We start from the raw sequence: 16,224 nt of genomic DNA, 5'->3' as shown, positions 1-16,224 counted from the left end.
ACATCGGTCAAGTTCTCCTTAGCGATGAGGTCGTCCATAGCCCTCTGAAAACAGGAACCCCGTTCGTCACCCCAAAAGGTAGTCGGGTGAACTGGTATAACCTTTGTCCTGATTCAAACGCGGTATAGATGCGGTCGGCCTCCGAGATGGGGATCTGATGATACGCACTACGTAGATCGAGAGTGCTATAGACTGAGTACTGGGCAACCTGTCGAACCAGGGCGTCCATTCCCGGGAGGGGGTAGGCGTCCAGCTGTGTAAATCGATTAATCATCTGGAATAGTCGATTACCATTCGTTTGCGATGCGCCTCACTTCGCACCACTAAGACCTGTGCCCGCCACGGCGACCGGCTAGGTTCTATGATACCTTCCTTTAAGAGCTGGGATGTCTCTTCCGCAATGAATTGCGCGTTAGCTCGTGAGTAGCGCCGCGATTTTACCACTACCGGTGTGCAGTCCGTGGTCATATTGGGGAACAGCGACGGAGGCTCAATTTCCATCCCTGCGAGTGCACAAACAGCCAGCGTATCAGTACCACCAAATTCCATTTCCAAACGTCCGTGTCGCTTAAGAAAGTCATGTCCTAACAAGATATCAGCACATAATGCAGGTAAGACCATGAGATGTACATCTGGAAACATTCGTCCCTTTATCACCAGCTTCAATCGACATGCCCCTTTTGTGTTGAGCCTAAGCCCTTGGGAGGCCATAAAGATCCGACGGCATGTCCCGAGGATCAGCCATCCATGTTTTTGCACCAGTCGATGATCGATATAACTATCCATGGACCCTGTATCGATTAGAGCCCGTGCAAAAATTCCCTCGATCATAAGTGGGATGATGGCCTGAGCCAGGCCAGGCGGTCCGGCAGAAGCCGAGCCATCAGAGCGAGACGATCGCGCCTCGTGTGTAGATCCGACGCCAGCTGCAGTTCTCCGTTTGTTTGAGCAGCCTCCGGAGGGCGCTCGTGTCAAGCGCGTAGTTTGAAAGCCATCTGCAGTCTTCTGTGCCAAAACAGGAGCTTGTATTTCGTACGAGCAGCCTGCGGATGGCGCTCGTCTCACGCGAGAAGTTTCGAAGCCAACTGCAGTTTGCCGTGCCAAAACAGGTGCTTGTATTTCGTACGAGCAGCCTTCGGATGGCGCTAGAGTAGCGCGGTGAGTCTCATAGCCATCATGAGACGTTCGGATACCAGCCAAGGACAGTCGCTCCGCGTTCGGGCGTATTTGCGCCATTTGTTTTGGCAGTCCGATGAATCTCAAGAAGGTCGAGCGCGCAGCCAGGGGCCCACGAGGAGGTACGCCGCTCATCAAAGGCGGGTGAGGCGCCCCGCTCGGTGCTCGGCCCTTTGGCCCGGCGATAAGCACATTCATTGTCGCGCGTGCTCGTTTGACCCGCGCAGCTTTTCGGCAAACTTTTGCAAAATGCCCTTTTGTCGAACACAGATGACATATCGCCTCCCGAGCCGGGCACGCCGACCGGGGATGTTGTCCATTCCCGCAGAAATAGCACGTAGCGTTTCGTCCGGGCTTTGGACCCGCAGCTGCAGCTGCCGCCAAGCCGGAATCAGGGTCCTCCTCGGGAGAGGCCAGGGGTTCCGGCAGGGTTGCCGTGTCGGCTTCCGTGTCGTCGGCGGTAGCCCTCTCCGGTCGGGCTTGACGAGAAATCCCCGCAGTGACACGCGTATGATCGTAAGCGTCAGATTGTTCACGAGCTGTAGTGTAGACGTGAGCCAGCCGTAAAGCTTCCGTGAACGTCAAGTCCTCAACTTCAAGAAGCCTCTGTCTAACAGTAGAAGAGCCGATTCCTGAGACAAAAGAATCGCGTACAAGGTCGTCCTGTACTTGCTCGTGTGTCCGTACCTCCTGGGCACTCTCAGTGAGCAGACGTCGCAGCTCTTGTGCGAAGTGGTCTAGCGACTCTGTGGGCTGTTGAAGCCGCTTTGCGAGCAGATGCCGGGAATAGACCACGCTTCGCTTCTTAATGTAAATCCGTTTTAGCTCCGTCACCGCTGCATTGAACGTCGTACACTGCTCGATTCCCCTGTAGACGGTATGGTGTACTTTAGTCTGCAGTACCTGTAATTTTGTTTCATCAGTGGCATCGGCGTCCTGGGCTTTGAACTGATTGTCCAGGGACTTTAGCCAATGCGTCAGCTCCGAGGCCGAATCCGTTGCTTGTGGGTCGGTGGCAAATTGCGGCACCTGGATCATCTTGTGTCCCGCCATGTCTGCCTCTTGTCCTCGAGTGGACGGTGGAACTGATTGTTATTAAGTGTTGTGAAAATCAATCAAGTCCACAACTTTGTCCCATAGGTAGGTTTAATAACAATCAGATCTCTGGCATCATCCTGTAAAATACAATCATGCAATATATATCAGGATCTTGGTATCATATAGGAAGGATCGATAATTTTAGTCAATGCAAGCAAGCCTAGAATATGAGTGGGTACGTACCGTCCGAGTCTACATGTCATAGAATAATGTCGCAGGAGTGGCCCGAAGTCGCGGACGTCCGAGGTCTTATAGACGCCTCTCAGTGGTTTAAGCGAGCATCACACCTGGGTTCAACTTTGATACATTTTCACGACAGCATTTATTTAAATAACCACACAAAACACCATCAAAGCTTCTGTTAATGCGGAACTCATCCAATGCTATTAGTCACAAATACAGAAAATCAATCCAATCGTGAATCCATTGCCAAGAATAAGTGGAACATTAGCGTAGATAACTTTGGAGCTGTGTCCAAACTTTGGGAACATTTCAGCCATATTACTGGAATGTTTGTGGTTTTAAAAAGAAACACCCCCTCCACCACATTATTGTGACATCGGACTGCTCTCCCATATGGGCAGGTACACTGATTCACAGTTTTCTCTCCTGGAAATTGTAGAATCAAAATCTCTCAAATCCATTGACATCTCTTCCTTTGCTGCAATTGGTTCATCTGATCATGTGCTTGTGAAAGTCAAAATGTCTCTGGCTATTTTTGGAGATCTGCCTCAACGCCCGCTAGTCTGGCAGTTCACTCAAGCAGATTGCCTGGGACTGCAAGCAGCCATCTCTCTTCAGGACTGGTCTCCCATACGGAGCCATTTAAAAATTATGTAACACATTGTTTTGGCCATATCTGACATCCGCACCCCTCTGTAACGCTCCGTAATGCTTCAATTGACACCGCCTAAAACATAACGCTGGATGAAGACACCTCCACCCTTTCTGCAGATTGTTCAATCGCAGTTTTCCTTCAAAGTCTTCACCAGATGGTGCACCATCATCTTGTTATCCTCATCCTTAACTGTGGTATTTTCTACTCTCATTAACCCAACCTAACCCAACCCTCTGACTTGCGTTTGCGGTGTTTCCTTCACTCCCCTCTATCCTCTTTTGGAAACTTGCAAGCGTGTTACCGTGATCAATGTCCGCCAGACAGGAGAACGTCTGCTTACGTCGGTAAATACGGAAAGAGTCCATTGTTGGAGTTTCAAATCGCTGTTCTCTCCTTGGATCTCCACGAGAAATACTGAAGTGCCACCTTCACATTTCTCGAAGTAACGATGGGATTCTGCTGCACACAAAACCTGATGATATCCGTTTGTCGTGGTGAAGTTTGTGATCACTTCAATACTAGACCAATAAATCATATAACAAGGAACGTTGATGCAGGTGGAGGTGGTTAGAATTGTTAATTCCACCTGTCTCTTTTTAGAGAACATTACCAATTTAACCTCCCCCGTGAATTTGCCATTAAAGCCAAGCCACCAAAATAGTTTCTCACCGAAATCGTGCTAAATCTACAATAATAACCAGTTGTAGATGCCTCAGTATAATCACGAGCAAAGATCTCAATACGGGTGTCTTGAACTTTATTCTTCTTACAATATGGCGCTTGCACAGCATAAGGAAGTTGCGAACTCCTATTGACACAGTAGAAACTATTACGGTGCAAACAAAATACAAATAGTTAGAACAATGTCACATTATCTGATATATATACCTCAATAGTTCAACTTTCCAATTGACAGAGACATATAGCATGACATATAGCATATAGCATATAGCATTTAAATAAACATAAATGCAAATTTCGCATGTGGAAAAAGTAAGTACACCCCTACATTTATCACTACTTCAAACACCTAAAATTAGAATCAGGTGCACCAGCTCAGGTGCAAATGATTAGAACATCGTTAGAGAGGATCTTGGAGGAACCTGTCTTATTTAAACCTCAGACATTTAATTTGGTTTGCTCTTTGTTGTTGAAGTGTGCGCCGTCACCGTGCCTAGATCAAAAGAGCTCTCTGAGGCCTTCAGAAAGAAGGTTATAGATGCCTACGAGTCTGGGAAGGGATTTAAAAAGATCTCCAAACAATTTGAAATCAATCATTCGACTGTCCGGAAGATCATCTACAAGTGGAGAAGATTCCAAACAACTGCCAACTTGTTCAGGCCAGGCCACCCCAGCAAGTTCAGCCCGAGAGCAGACCGCAAGATGCTGAAAGAAGTCTCTAAGAACCCCAGAATGTCATCATGGGACCTACAGGTAGCTCTTGCCACTGTTGATGTCAAAGTGCACGAGTCTACCATTAGAAAGAGGCTGCACAAATTTGATCTACATGGGAGGTGTGCCAGGAGGAAACCTTTGCTGTCCATAAAGAACATCAGGGCAAGACTAAAGTTTGCCAATGAACACCTAGGCAAAGGCCAGCACTTCTGGAACAATGTGCTCTGGACAGATGAGTCAAAGGTAGAGCTATTTGGCCACAGTACCAGAAGACATGTTTGGCGAAAACCAAAGACAGCATTTGACGACAAGAACCTGATACCAACTGTAAAGCATTGTGGTGGAAATATTATGGTTTGGGGCAGCTTTGCTGCATCAGGGCCTGGGCAGCTCACCATCATAGAATCCACTATGAATTCTTCATTGTACCAGAGGGTGCTTGAGGATAATGTGAGGCCATCTGTCAGAAAGTTGAAGCTGAACCAAAGGTGGACCTTGCAACATGACAATGATCCTAAACATACCAGTAAATCCACCAAGGAATGGTTGAAAAGAAAGAAATGGAGGGTTCTGGAATGGCCAAGTCAAAGCCCGATCTAAATCCTATCGAGATGCTGTGGGGGGATTTGAAACGAACTGTGCATGCAAGAAACCCCTCAAACATCGCACAGCTGAAAGAATTCTGCATGGAGGAGTGGGCAAAAATTTCTCCCAGTCGATGTCAGAGACTGGTAGACAGTTATAAGAAACGCCTACTTGAGGTTGTTTCTGCCAAATGGGGCAATACCACCTATTAGAGCCAAGGGTGTACTTACTTTTTCCCTCTGTGAAATTTGCATTTATGTTTATTTAAATTATACAATGGACTACAAAATGTAAATGTTTCATGATATTTGTTATAATATATCACCTTTATCTATCAATATTGTTGAAATGAAGATCAAATAGCTGTATGTTGAAATATGTTGAAAAAGTCAAAACTTTACATGGGGTGTACTTACTTTTTCACGTGACTGTACGAGAAAGGGATAGGAAGAAGGAATGTACGGGGGCGTATATTGAGGAAAGCCAGTGTAAAAAACAAAACCCTCCAATTTAATAATTTATATAGTTTACCCCTAACCTCCATTTGCATTATTCAACATAGTGCCCCTGAGAAGTTGTACGCTACAAAGGAAAAGCTGGGGTTGAAAAATATTTTGATATGTCATTATTATCTGCACAGTTTGAGGATTCGAGTGTGCAGCAACTTTGGCTCGTGAAAGTAAGATGTCGAGCATATCTATATTTATTATCTTTCCTTTTTGCATGTTTAATATGTTTGCTTCTGAACTCTTTAGAATACCAACTCCAATTCCTGAGTACAATTGCTCTTTTGTTTAACTCTAATTATACACTACATGACCAAAAGTATGTGGACACCGAACATCACACATATCATTCCAAAATCATGCACATAGATATGGAGTTGGTCCCCCCTTTGCTGCTATAACAGCCTCCACTCTTCTGGGAAGGATTTCCACAACATGTTGAAACATTGCTGCGGGGATTTGTTTCCATTCAGCCACAAGAGCATATTAGTGAGGTCGGGCACTGATGTTGGGCGATTAGGCCTGGCTCACAGTCGGAATTCCAATTCATCCCATAGGTGTTTGATGGGGTTGAGGTCAGGGCTCTGTGCAGGCCAGTCAAGTTCTTCCACACCGATCTCGACAAACCATTTCTGTATAGACCTCGCTTTATGCATGGGGGCATTGTCATGCTGAAACAGAAAAGGTCCTTCCCCAAACAGTTGTGGTGTCGTTGCTTCCAGAGGCAGTTTGAAACTCGGTAGTGAGTGTTGCAACTGAGGACAAAATATTTTTACGCGCTATGTGCTTCATCACTCGGCGGTCCCGTTCTGTGAGTTTGTGTGGCCCACCACTTCACTGCTGAGCTGTTGTTGCTCGTATATGTTTCCACTTCACAATAACAGCACTTACAGTTGACCGGGGCAGCTCTACCAGGGCAGAAATTTGACTAACTGCCTTGTTGGAAAGGTGGCATCCTATGACGCTGCCACGCTGGAAGTCACTGAGCTCTTCAGTACGGCCCATTCTACTGCCAATGTTTGTCTATGGAGATTGCATGGCTGTGTACTTCAGTATATGTACCTGTCAGCAATGGTGTGGCTGAAACAGCCGAATCCACTAATTAAAAGGGGTGTCCGCATACTTTTGGTCATGTAGTGTATCTGCCATTAGTTGATGTGTTAAAAACAGAGATGCAACCTTTAAGGATGGATCTCAGCCTTATGTATAAACTTAGACATTTTCTTTAAAGCCGGTTGTTGGCTTGGCTTGTATTATTTTTGTCTTGATCATTTTATTATTCATATTATCATGACATTTATTTTGAAATCGCAAGCTGAGATTGTAGATGCAAAAGTTTTGTGAAATCATAGAATTGGCGTGCACGGATCTTGAAGGAGAGATGGCAGGGGTCAATGGTGGTCTTCGCTTGTGGATATCTCCCTGCAATATATCATTCACAATCCACCTTGGCAGACCGTAGAACCGTATCATCTTCGCTGAAACCTGTCATGGCGTAATCCAGTTGAATACAACCGAAAGGCAAGGCCTTTGTAACCTGTGCCAGATAAAACGAGCTGTCAGGAAGCGAGTTTCTTAACAGTAATCCATGGATCACTGTCGCTCCAGTCTTGCCTTCATGTGTCATTAAAGTTTTATTTGTATCTTCTTCAGTTTTATTTGTATCGATTGATTCAACACTGGGGACTCATATCATCAGCTGTATCTAGTTGCCGTTGGTAGCTGCCTTATGGAGCCGGAGGAAAAATCTGGATAAAATATGATGCAGTGGCCATATTGTTAATAAGTTAACGAGTATTAAAGAAAGGGGTCAAATTTCTGAAGATTGCAAATTCACCTGGGATATATTTGGATAATAATATTGCACATACTATGACGAATAAATGAATGAAGAGAAAATGCAAGACACCAAAACTTCTGGCTCAACAAAGTAAAAAAAAAGGATGATGGGAAAGTGAGGTTTGGAATGCTCAAGGTTTGCCTTGTCTTTCAGCATCCCTTTATGTTGGTAACGTGGCTGCATTGATTCTTTCAATGCATATACAGTGTATATATATATATATATATATATATATATATATATATATATATATATAATATATATAATATATATATATATATATACTGAAACGCAAAAGAAACTTACCACCTTTGAAACCTTTAAATATCAACAATAACACTGCGTGTAGTAAATGTGTGAACTTATTTGTGGACAATAGTGTCCTCACTGTCAGACAAAACGGTCATGGATGGTCACTTGAACCTTCAATGGTCACTTCATAGCACAGCTGTTGAACAGCCGTTTTGACTGTCAGTGATTAGCCAAGGGGTACGGGATGATTTTAATGAGCTGCACGTGATGTCTTGATATTGGCTTTAAAAAGGCATATCGCTCGCCAGTTCTTCTCCAGACACGCTCACGCCCATCAGGACTGTCCACACAGAACCTTGACTCATCGCTGAAAGCGACCTCGTTCCACTGCGCCAAGGTCCACCGCTGATGCTGCTGGCACCATCTCTGTCGGTTGCGGCGATGGGCAGCCGTCATCACTGGGCCTCTGTATGGTCTTCTGGCAGTCAGACCATAGTCATGCAGTCGTCTTCGTGCAGTATCATTGGAGATCCGTGGGTTTGCACGCCCCGGAGTTTCTGCCACAGTGCGGGATGCTGGACGGAATCGATCCCGCAGGTGACTTCGGACCATCTGCCTGTCCTGCCTTGCAGTGGTGACTCTTGGCCTCCCTGATCGAGGTCTGTCATCTGCAGAGTTGTGGAGGGTGTCTCTGTCCACCAGGGCCGATATCGTCTGGTGTGAACAGCCAAGGCGACGTGCCACCTCACGGTAGCTCAGTCCGCCTTGCAGCATGCCCAGGGCACGCTGCCGTTGATCCCTTGACAATCGTGGCATGTTGATTGAAATGCCCATTTTGCACGAGCCTTTTTAAATCCAATATCAAGACATCACGTGCAGCTCATTAAAATCATCCCGTACCCCTTGGCTAATCACTGACAGTCAAAACGGCTGTTCAACAGCTGTGCTATGAAGTGACCATTGAAGGTTCAAGTGACCATCCGTGACCATTTTGTCTGACAGTGAGGACACTATTGTCCACAAATAAGTTCACACATTTACTACACGCAGTGTTATTGTTGATATTTAAAGGTTTCAAAGGTGGTAAGTTTCTTTTGCGTTTCAGTATATATATATATATATATATATATATATATATATATATATATATATATATATATATATATATATATATATATATATATATGTATGTATATATATATATATATATATATGTATATATATATATATGTATGTATATATATATGTATGTATATATATATATATATATATATATATATATATATATATATATATATATATATATATATATATATATATATATATATATATATATATATATATATATATACACAATCGTGGCCAAAATATTGGCACCCTTGCACTTTTTTCAAATAATGCACCATTTCTTCCAGAAAATTGTTGAAATAAAAAAATCTTTTGGTATCAACATAATTATGTATTTCTTTGCTTTGCAGTGGAACAAAACAAAAAAAGCTGAAAAAATTACTCAATCTTAGCTTATTCCACACAGAAATCCTAAAATGGCCCGGACAATATTATTGGCACATTTTAGAAGTTGTTCGAAATAATTAGATTTCAAGCAGGTGATTCTCCTTTACTTTGGAATTGAACTCACTGGTATTGAGTTTCAGGCGCATGCAATATAAAAATCACTCATTCAACCAGTTTGAATAGTAGTGGGGTGGCTTAGCCCAAATATTCAAAAGAATTGTGCATTTTGTGATACAAGCACCAAATTTGGCACAAATGTACATTAATATGTTGCGAACATTTTCAGATATTGGGCCACTTGAAATTCCGTAATTTTTTCTTTCAAATTTCGTAATTTCAAATTTTTCGGGTGACACCGTCACAATTTCGGTCTTCGAGGCCGGCCGATAGGCAAAGTGTGACCGGAAGGGATGAGGTTCTCCTGACCACGTGGCCCTCGATCTGGGAAGCGAGAGGCGTTCCATTAGTGGACGCGCCCCTCACGCCCGACTTTTGGGCGGCCCCGGCAGGCCGTTTGTTTTGACGTTCCGTGACAGGCCCCGCACCCCCACCTCCGGGCCGACCGGAAGCTTGTGCTGAGTACATCATACCTGAACAACTCAGTGAGGCAGAACACAGCAGTGCACACCAGGGTGACCCCTTCAGTGCATAAACCAATTAACCTGTCCACTGCAGGGCATATAGAAATGAAGTTATTTTCTGCATATAATAATAATATAAGTTCAGTTCTATATAACAATTTCTGTTATCACCACTACCACTACAACTACCACTACTACAAGCTTTGTCTGGAATTTTGTGGACTAACAGACAAACAGACATACAGACAAGCTGGGATCAAAACATTACCTCCTTCCACCATTGAGTGTAGAGGTAAACATCATGGAAATTATATCATGCCCTAGATTTAATTCATGCTTACCCGTGTATTTGCTTCACTGGTTCACAAGGTCTTTTGCATACATGTAATTCAGACTCTCGTCTTCATTGCTGACCACACAATGTTCGCAACATATTAATGTACATTTGTGCCAAATTTGGTGCTTGTATCACAAAATGCACAATTCTTTTGAATATTTGGGCTAAGCCGCCCCACTATATCGGCCGGCCTCGAAGACCGAAATTGTGACGGTGTCACCCGAAAAATTTGAAATTACGAAATTTGAAAAAATTTGAAAAAAAAAATTACGGAATTTCAAGTGGCCCAATATCTGAAAATGTTCGCAACATATTAATGTACATTTGTGCCAAATTTGGTGCTTGTATCACAAAATGCACAACAGGTTTGCTATGCTGCTACACTATAGAGAAAAGGAGTCATTCTGCTGTTTTGTGTCACTGTGTACACCGCACTGACCATGGAGAAAAGAAAGAAAACCAGAGAATTGTCTGAGGAGGTCAGACACAAGATTGCAACCAAGCATGGACAATCTCAAGGCGACAAGTCCATCTCAAGAGACCTTAATGTTTCTGTGTCCACTGTACACAATGTTATCTGGAAGTATAAGGCCCATGGCACTGTAGCCAACCTTCCTGGACTGGCAAGAGAAAACTTGATCTGAGATTGCAGTAAAGGATTGTTCGAATGGGGGAGAAAACACCTCGATCCACTGCCAAACACATTCACGCTGACCTTCAGACACAAGGTACGACAGTTTCAACTCACACCATTTGTCGCCAACTCAATGAAAGGGGGTTCTATGGTAGGAGAACCAGGAGGACCCCACTGCTGAGATAGAGACAAAAGAAAGCCCTGGAGTTTGCCAAAACACGCCTGAACAAGCCAAAATCTTTCTGGGAGAATGTCCTGTGGACAGATGAGACCAAATTAGAGCTTTTTGGAAAAATGCATCATCTCTCTGTTCACAGAAAACAAAATGAAGCCTTCAAAGAAAAGAACACCTTTCCTGCAGTCAAACATGGAGGAGGTTCAGTGATGTTTTGGGGTTGCTGTGCTGCCTCTGGCAAGGGGTACCTTGAATGTGTGCATGGCATCATGAAATCAGGAGATTACCAAGGAATTTTGGAGCGCAATGTTGAACCCAGTGTGAGAAAGCTGGGTCTCCGTCGAAGTTCATGGGTCTTGCAGCAGGACAATGGCCCCAAACACACTTCAAAAAGCACCAGGAATGGTTCAAGACAAAACGCTGGACTGTTCTGAAGTGGCCAGCAATGAGTCCAGATCTAAATCCCATTGAACACCTGTGGGGAGATCTGAAAACAGCAGTTGGGAGAAGGCACCTTCAAATCTGGGAGAACTGGAGCAGTTTGCACAGGAAGAGTGGGCCAAACTGCCAGTAGAGAGGTGTAGGAAGCTCATTCATGGCATAGGAAGCACTTGACTGCAGTTATTTTATCCAAAGGCTGTGTTACCAAATATTAAGTCTCAGGTGTCAATAATTTTGTCAATGCCATTTCTTTTTATTTTCTGATTTAAAAGAATATATTAAGTTCTGAATCAAAAACAAAGGTCCTGTAATATTAACAGTGAAATAAAGAATTGTGAAGCCCAATACTTTTGTCAATTTCAACTTATTTTTTGAGAAAATTGTGAGTTATTTGAAAAAAACTGCAAGGGTACCAATATTTTTAGCCATGACTGTGTGTGTATATATATATATATATATATATATATATATATATATATATATATATATATATATTATATATATATATATATATATATATATATATATATATATATATATAATTATATACAGACTTGGCATTTAATATGGAATTTTTTTTTTTCTTGACTTGGGTTTACTTTCTGAACTCAGTATATCAATCTGGTGAGTTTCTTTTACCCTTCGGTGATGTCTTTGTTGAAAGAACCATGTCACTGATTGTCTTTCACAGCAAGAAGTCAATAACAGGATTATATCACAGGTGGCGTGACAAAATGTAAGGACAGGTACATTTGACGATTGGCTTCACAATCGGATATATAAGGGTTGTTGCGTTCTGTATGAGTGGAAAACAACTGCTGCAAGTCTACAAAAGTTATTGCCGCTTCCTCTGGAGATGGTCCGTCAACTTGACAATGCTGTTTGTCATGGAGTGGTGGCTTTACGAAATTCTGGCATGAAACAGCGGGCTGTTGCTCGGCAGTATGGCATCACTCAAGGTCAGGTGTCAAAGATCCTGAAACGAAATGCTCAGAGGGGTGTCCCTACTCCAATACAGAGGTCAGGACGTCCACGCAGAACCACAAGGAGAGATGATCGCCAGCTGCACCGGGTAGTCTGCAATGGCCGTACCAAGTCAGCTAATCGGCTTCAGGCTGAGTGGCAGCAACTGACAAATGTGCCTGTATCCAGAAGGCTAGTCAACCAACGACTGGTTCAAGCAGGCTATCGTACCAGGCGTCCCCTGAGAAAGCCACGCCTGACCAGACAACACAGCCAGCGCCGATTGCAGTAGGCCAGAGAGCACCGTCAAAGGCAGCCAGGACACTGGAATCACGTGACCTTCAGTGACGAGTCTAGATTTCTGGTCTATCGTCAAGATGGCCGCGTCCGAGTGCGCAGACAAGTGCATGAAGCCCACAACGAAGATTGTATAGTGCCAAGAGTCCAAGCTGGAGGTGATGGGGTGACCGTTTGGGCTGCTTTTCATGCAGGGGGCAAAACTGACCTGGTTGTTCTGAATGGAAACCTGAACCAGTTCAAGTGCAGGGTCATTCTGGAAGAAACATTGCTTCCATTTGCTCGTGCAGCCTTTCGAGGAAACTTTGTCTTCCAAGATGACAATGCACGGCCTCATCGTGCTCGCATGATCCAACACTTTCTTGCTGACCTTGGTGTAGAGCATATGGAGTGGCCTGCCATGTCCCCGGATATGAATCCGATAGAGAACTTGTGGGCAGAATTAACGCGTCAAATCGACAACTTGGACCAGCAGCCTATCTCTGTGCATGAATTGCAGCACACTATTGTCACTGCATGGCAAGCGATTCCTGTCCAAACCTTGGCAAATCTCGTGAACAGCATGCCTCGACGTGTACGTGCTCTCCTGAATGCTCGTGGGGGTTACACGAAGTACTGAACTGTAATTTTACTGTCCGTAATCCCAGTCATAATTTAGCTTTTGTTTTTGTTGAAATTTTTTTTGGCTAATGTGCAAAATAAAGAGATACTTCTGGAAAACGTACAGAAGTTTAACACAGTACTGTCCGTGAATTGAGTTCGATATCAGTTTACATCACTTTCAAGGATCAATTTATTTGCTTCGAAATGTCAAATGTGGTTTTTGTTTCCTTTAAAGGTCACATTAACAAAATCTAGAATAATTTCAACATAATTCCAATGAACTTTTGGTTCTAAGTCATCTTGAAAAGTAAGTTCACCCCCACAAAAAAAATATTCCATATTAAATGCCAAGTCTGTATATATATATATATATATTATAGTATGTATTTAATGTATATTTGACCAGGATGCCGTCATGAATTTTGTTTGCCGCAGGTTGCATCGTAACTGAAGCACAGCTCTACTTCTGATGCATTGTCCCACTGCGTGTGTTGAGTAATATGGAGTTTTGGCCCAGTACCAGCAGAGAGGCCTTCTCTTTTAAAAGAGTGTTGTGGTACATTAAACATCTATCAGCAAATGCTAGTCGATAGGTCAGTCAGGTTAGAGTCAGGTCCATAATAACCAGACTCTGGTGTAATGGTTAGAGCGTCCGCTTCGAGTATGGGAAGTCGGAGGTTGAAATCCTGGTTAATCACAAAGATTTTAAAATGGTATTTGCTGCTTCATTGCTTGGTGTTCCTTATTTAAAAGGATAAGAGCATGGATAATCTCTATAGATTGGCAACTACGGGGAGGAGGAAATTTCTCCTTAGAAAATTCGCCGCTGAGTGTTGTGGCAAATGTGGCACCATTGTTGTGACATCGCTGGTACCCAGAGTTCCCTGGGAAGTGATGGCACTTCACTCATGCTCAGGGGGCTGTTTCTCTCATCTAGTAGTCCTAGGTTGTGTCTCTTGTCTTAGTTTTTGCTTCGATGTGTATGTGTGAGATGTGTGTGTGTGGCAACTCCACTACGAGCCTGAGATCCTGTAAAAAAAAAAAAAAAAAGTACCCACACGAGACAACTCAAAGGTGACTCCTCTACTTCTGAGATTTCCTGTCAGCTGCTGTGTTAGATTCAATGATAAATATAAATTGCGTTATTCATATCATGTTTATATTGGGCCGGGGGATGACTATGAGTTTGGCCTGCAGGTACACAGATACACAAGAAACTTGGATGCAGGAGGAGACCATTTGGCTAATATAGCCTCCACCAGGTCATTTCTGGGTGGTGCAACTATATTACTGATGCAGTGCCCACTGCAGGTTAACGCACGAATTTGGAATTTTTTCCAACATGCCAGTAATACGTTTTGGCAAAAGAAACAGTGTGCTCTTTAAAGTCTACCATCTAATCCTAACAGATGCATCTCCAGCTTAACGTCCATCTAAGGGACGCTAATCCTTCGTCCGTCTCCAGCTTAACGTCCATCTAAGGGACGCTAATCCTTCGTCCGTCTCCAGCTTAATGTCCATCTCCAGCTTTTTGGCGTTTGTGATGCAACTTCCTGCTTGTGAAGCCAGAATCCAGCAATTTATAGTTGGGTCGATAATCAAACCCAGACTCGAGACAGTATAGAGGTAAGTGCATTATCTCTGCGTCATCTTGTCGGGCCAATCACATTATTAACGAGAACGACACTCAGTAGAGAGCATACCTCCACTAGGTGAACAGTTTACGTTTGGTATCTCAGACTAGACCAGAAAATCACAATACAGAATCACATTTAATCAAAATCATCCGTCCACAACTTTTTGAGATATCCTGTTCACAAACAGACAGACAGACAGACAGACAGACAGGGGTGAAAACATAACCTCAATCCACCTTTGGTGGTGGAGGTAAATATATATTTGGCAAGGCATGACGGGACAAATCGTTTATTCCTTCTATAAATTTGGAAATTACTGTCTGTTTTTGCTGTGATATTAAATTGTTTATATTGTTGTTGAAATCAATTGATCCTCCTTTTACAAATCAGCCAACATTGCATTGTATTGGTTTCTTATCCCTGCTTTGTTCCTCATTTAGTTTTGTTAAAGCATCTCCTTCCTCATGTTGTTCTCACATTTTATGTCTCAGTCTAACTTTATTTTTGCAGGTATAAGCATCGACATGTGTCATCGTCAATTGAAGAAAACCTGTTTCACCAATTTTTTGCCACATGTCTGTTGACCCTTCTTCCCATCAATTTAGTTCATTTGTGGCCTATTTTGCCCCTCTTGCCCTATTCCCATTGTTATTTACTGCAGGGCTCGTAAGCGTTGACACCAGAAGAATACCGTTCACAGCTAGTGGAGAAAGTGAGATCCTTGACCTTGATGGAGAGATGTATCTCGGTGGCCTACCCGAGATCCCCAGCTCTCCAATGACGCTACCACCAGAGCTCTGGACAGCGCCTTTGGGCCTTGGCTTTGTGGGCTGCGTGCGCGATTTATACATGGACGGACAGGCCAAAGATGTGCGACGCATTGCCGAGAGCCAACTGGCGGCAGGTGTGAAGCCATCATGCAGACGTGATAAGGTTCGACACTGCGTGTCTCGGCCATGCCTCAATGCTGGACTCTGCCGTGAGGGATGGAATCGCTTCGTGTGTGACTGTTCTGGGACCGGCTACATTGGGCCAACATGCGAAACAGGTGGGAGACATAAGTTCTATTTTCTAAAATGATGTTTTTTTTTGTGTTTATTTGGGGGTTTTTTGGATATAAGATCGAGGCTCGTGTAAGAGCTATCATCAATCACCAAAAAAAAAACCGGACATAAAACATACAATAAAGGGAGTGGGAAACAAGATGGGGAGAGAGAGGGAAGCACACAAGTACAACAGCAGAGAAAAGGGACGTCGGAAGATCTGTGGGAGGGAGGGAGGGAGCTTGGGGGGGAGGAGGCATGGAAAGGCGGGGGGGAGGGGGAGGGGAGGTGGGGGGAAAGCATGAAAC

At 43.7% G+C, this 16,224-nt stretch overlaps 1 protein-coding gene across 1 annotated transcript in view; it reads left to right on the top strand.

Annotated features, from left to right (window-relative positions):
* LOC137436928 (neurexin-1) overlaps positions 1–16,224 on the top strand; it is a 1,559,617-nt gene that overhangs the window by 734,648 nt on the left and 808,745 nt on the right. Inside the window, exon 8 of the mRNA XM_068131164.2 lies at positions 15,535–15,921. Within this exon, the coding sequence (XP_067987265.2) occupies positions 15,535–15,921 (387 nt within the window). The remainder of the gene's footprint in view (positions 1–15,534; positions 15,922–16,224) is intronic.

This window comes from Myxine glutinosa, chromosome 11 (genome assembly GCF_964187855.1).
Source record: "Myxine glutinosa chromosome 11, kmMyxGlut1.1, whole genome shotgun sequence".
Taxonomy (NCBI): domain Eukaryota; kingdom Metazoa; phylum Chordata; class Myxini; order Myxiniformes; family Myxinidae; genus Myxine; species Myxine glutinosa.
Note: the sequence above shows the minus strand (reverse complement) of the source record. Positions and strands in the feature narration are given on the sequence as shown.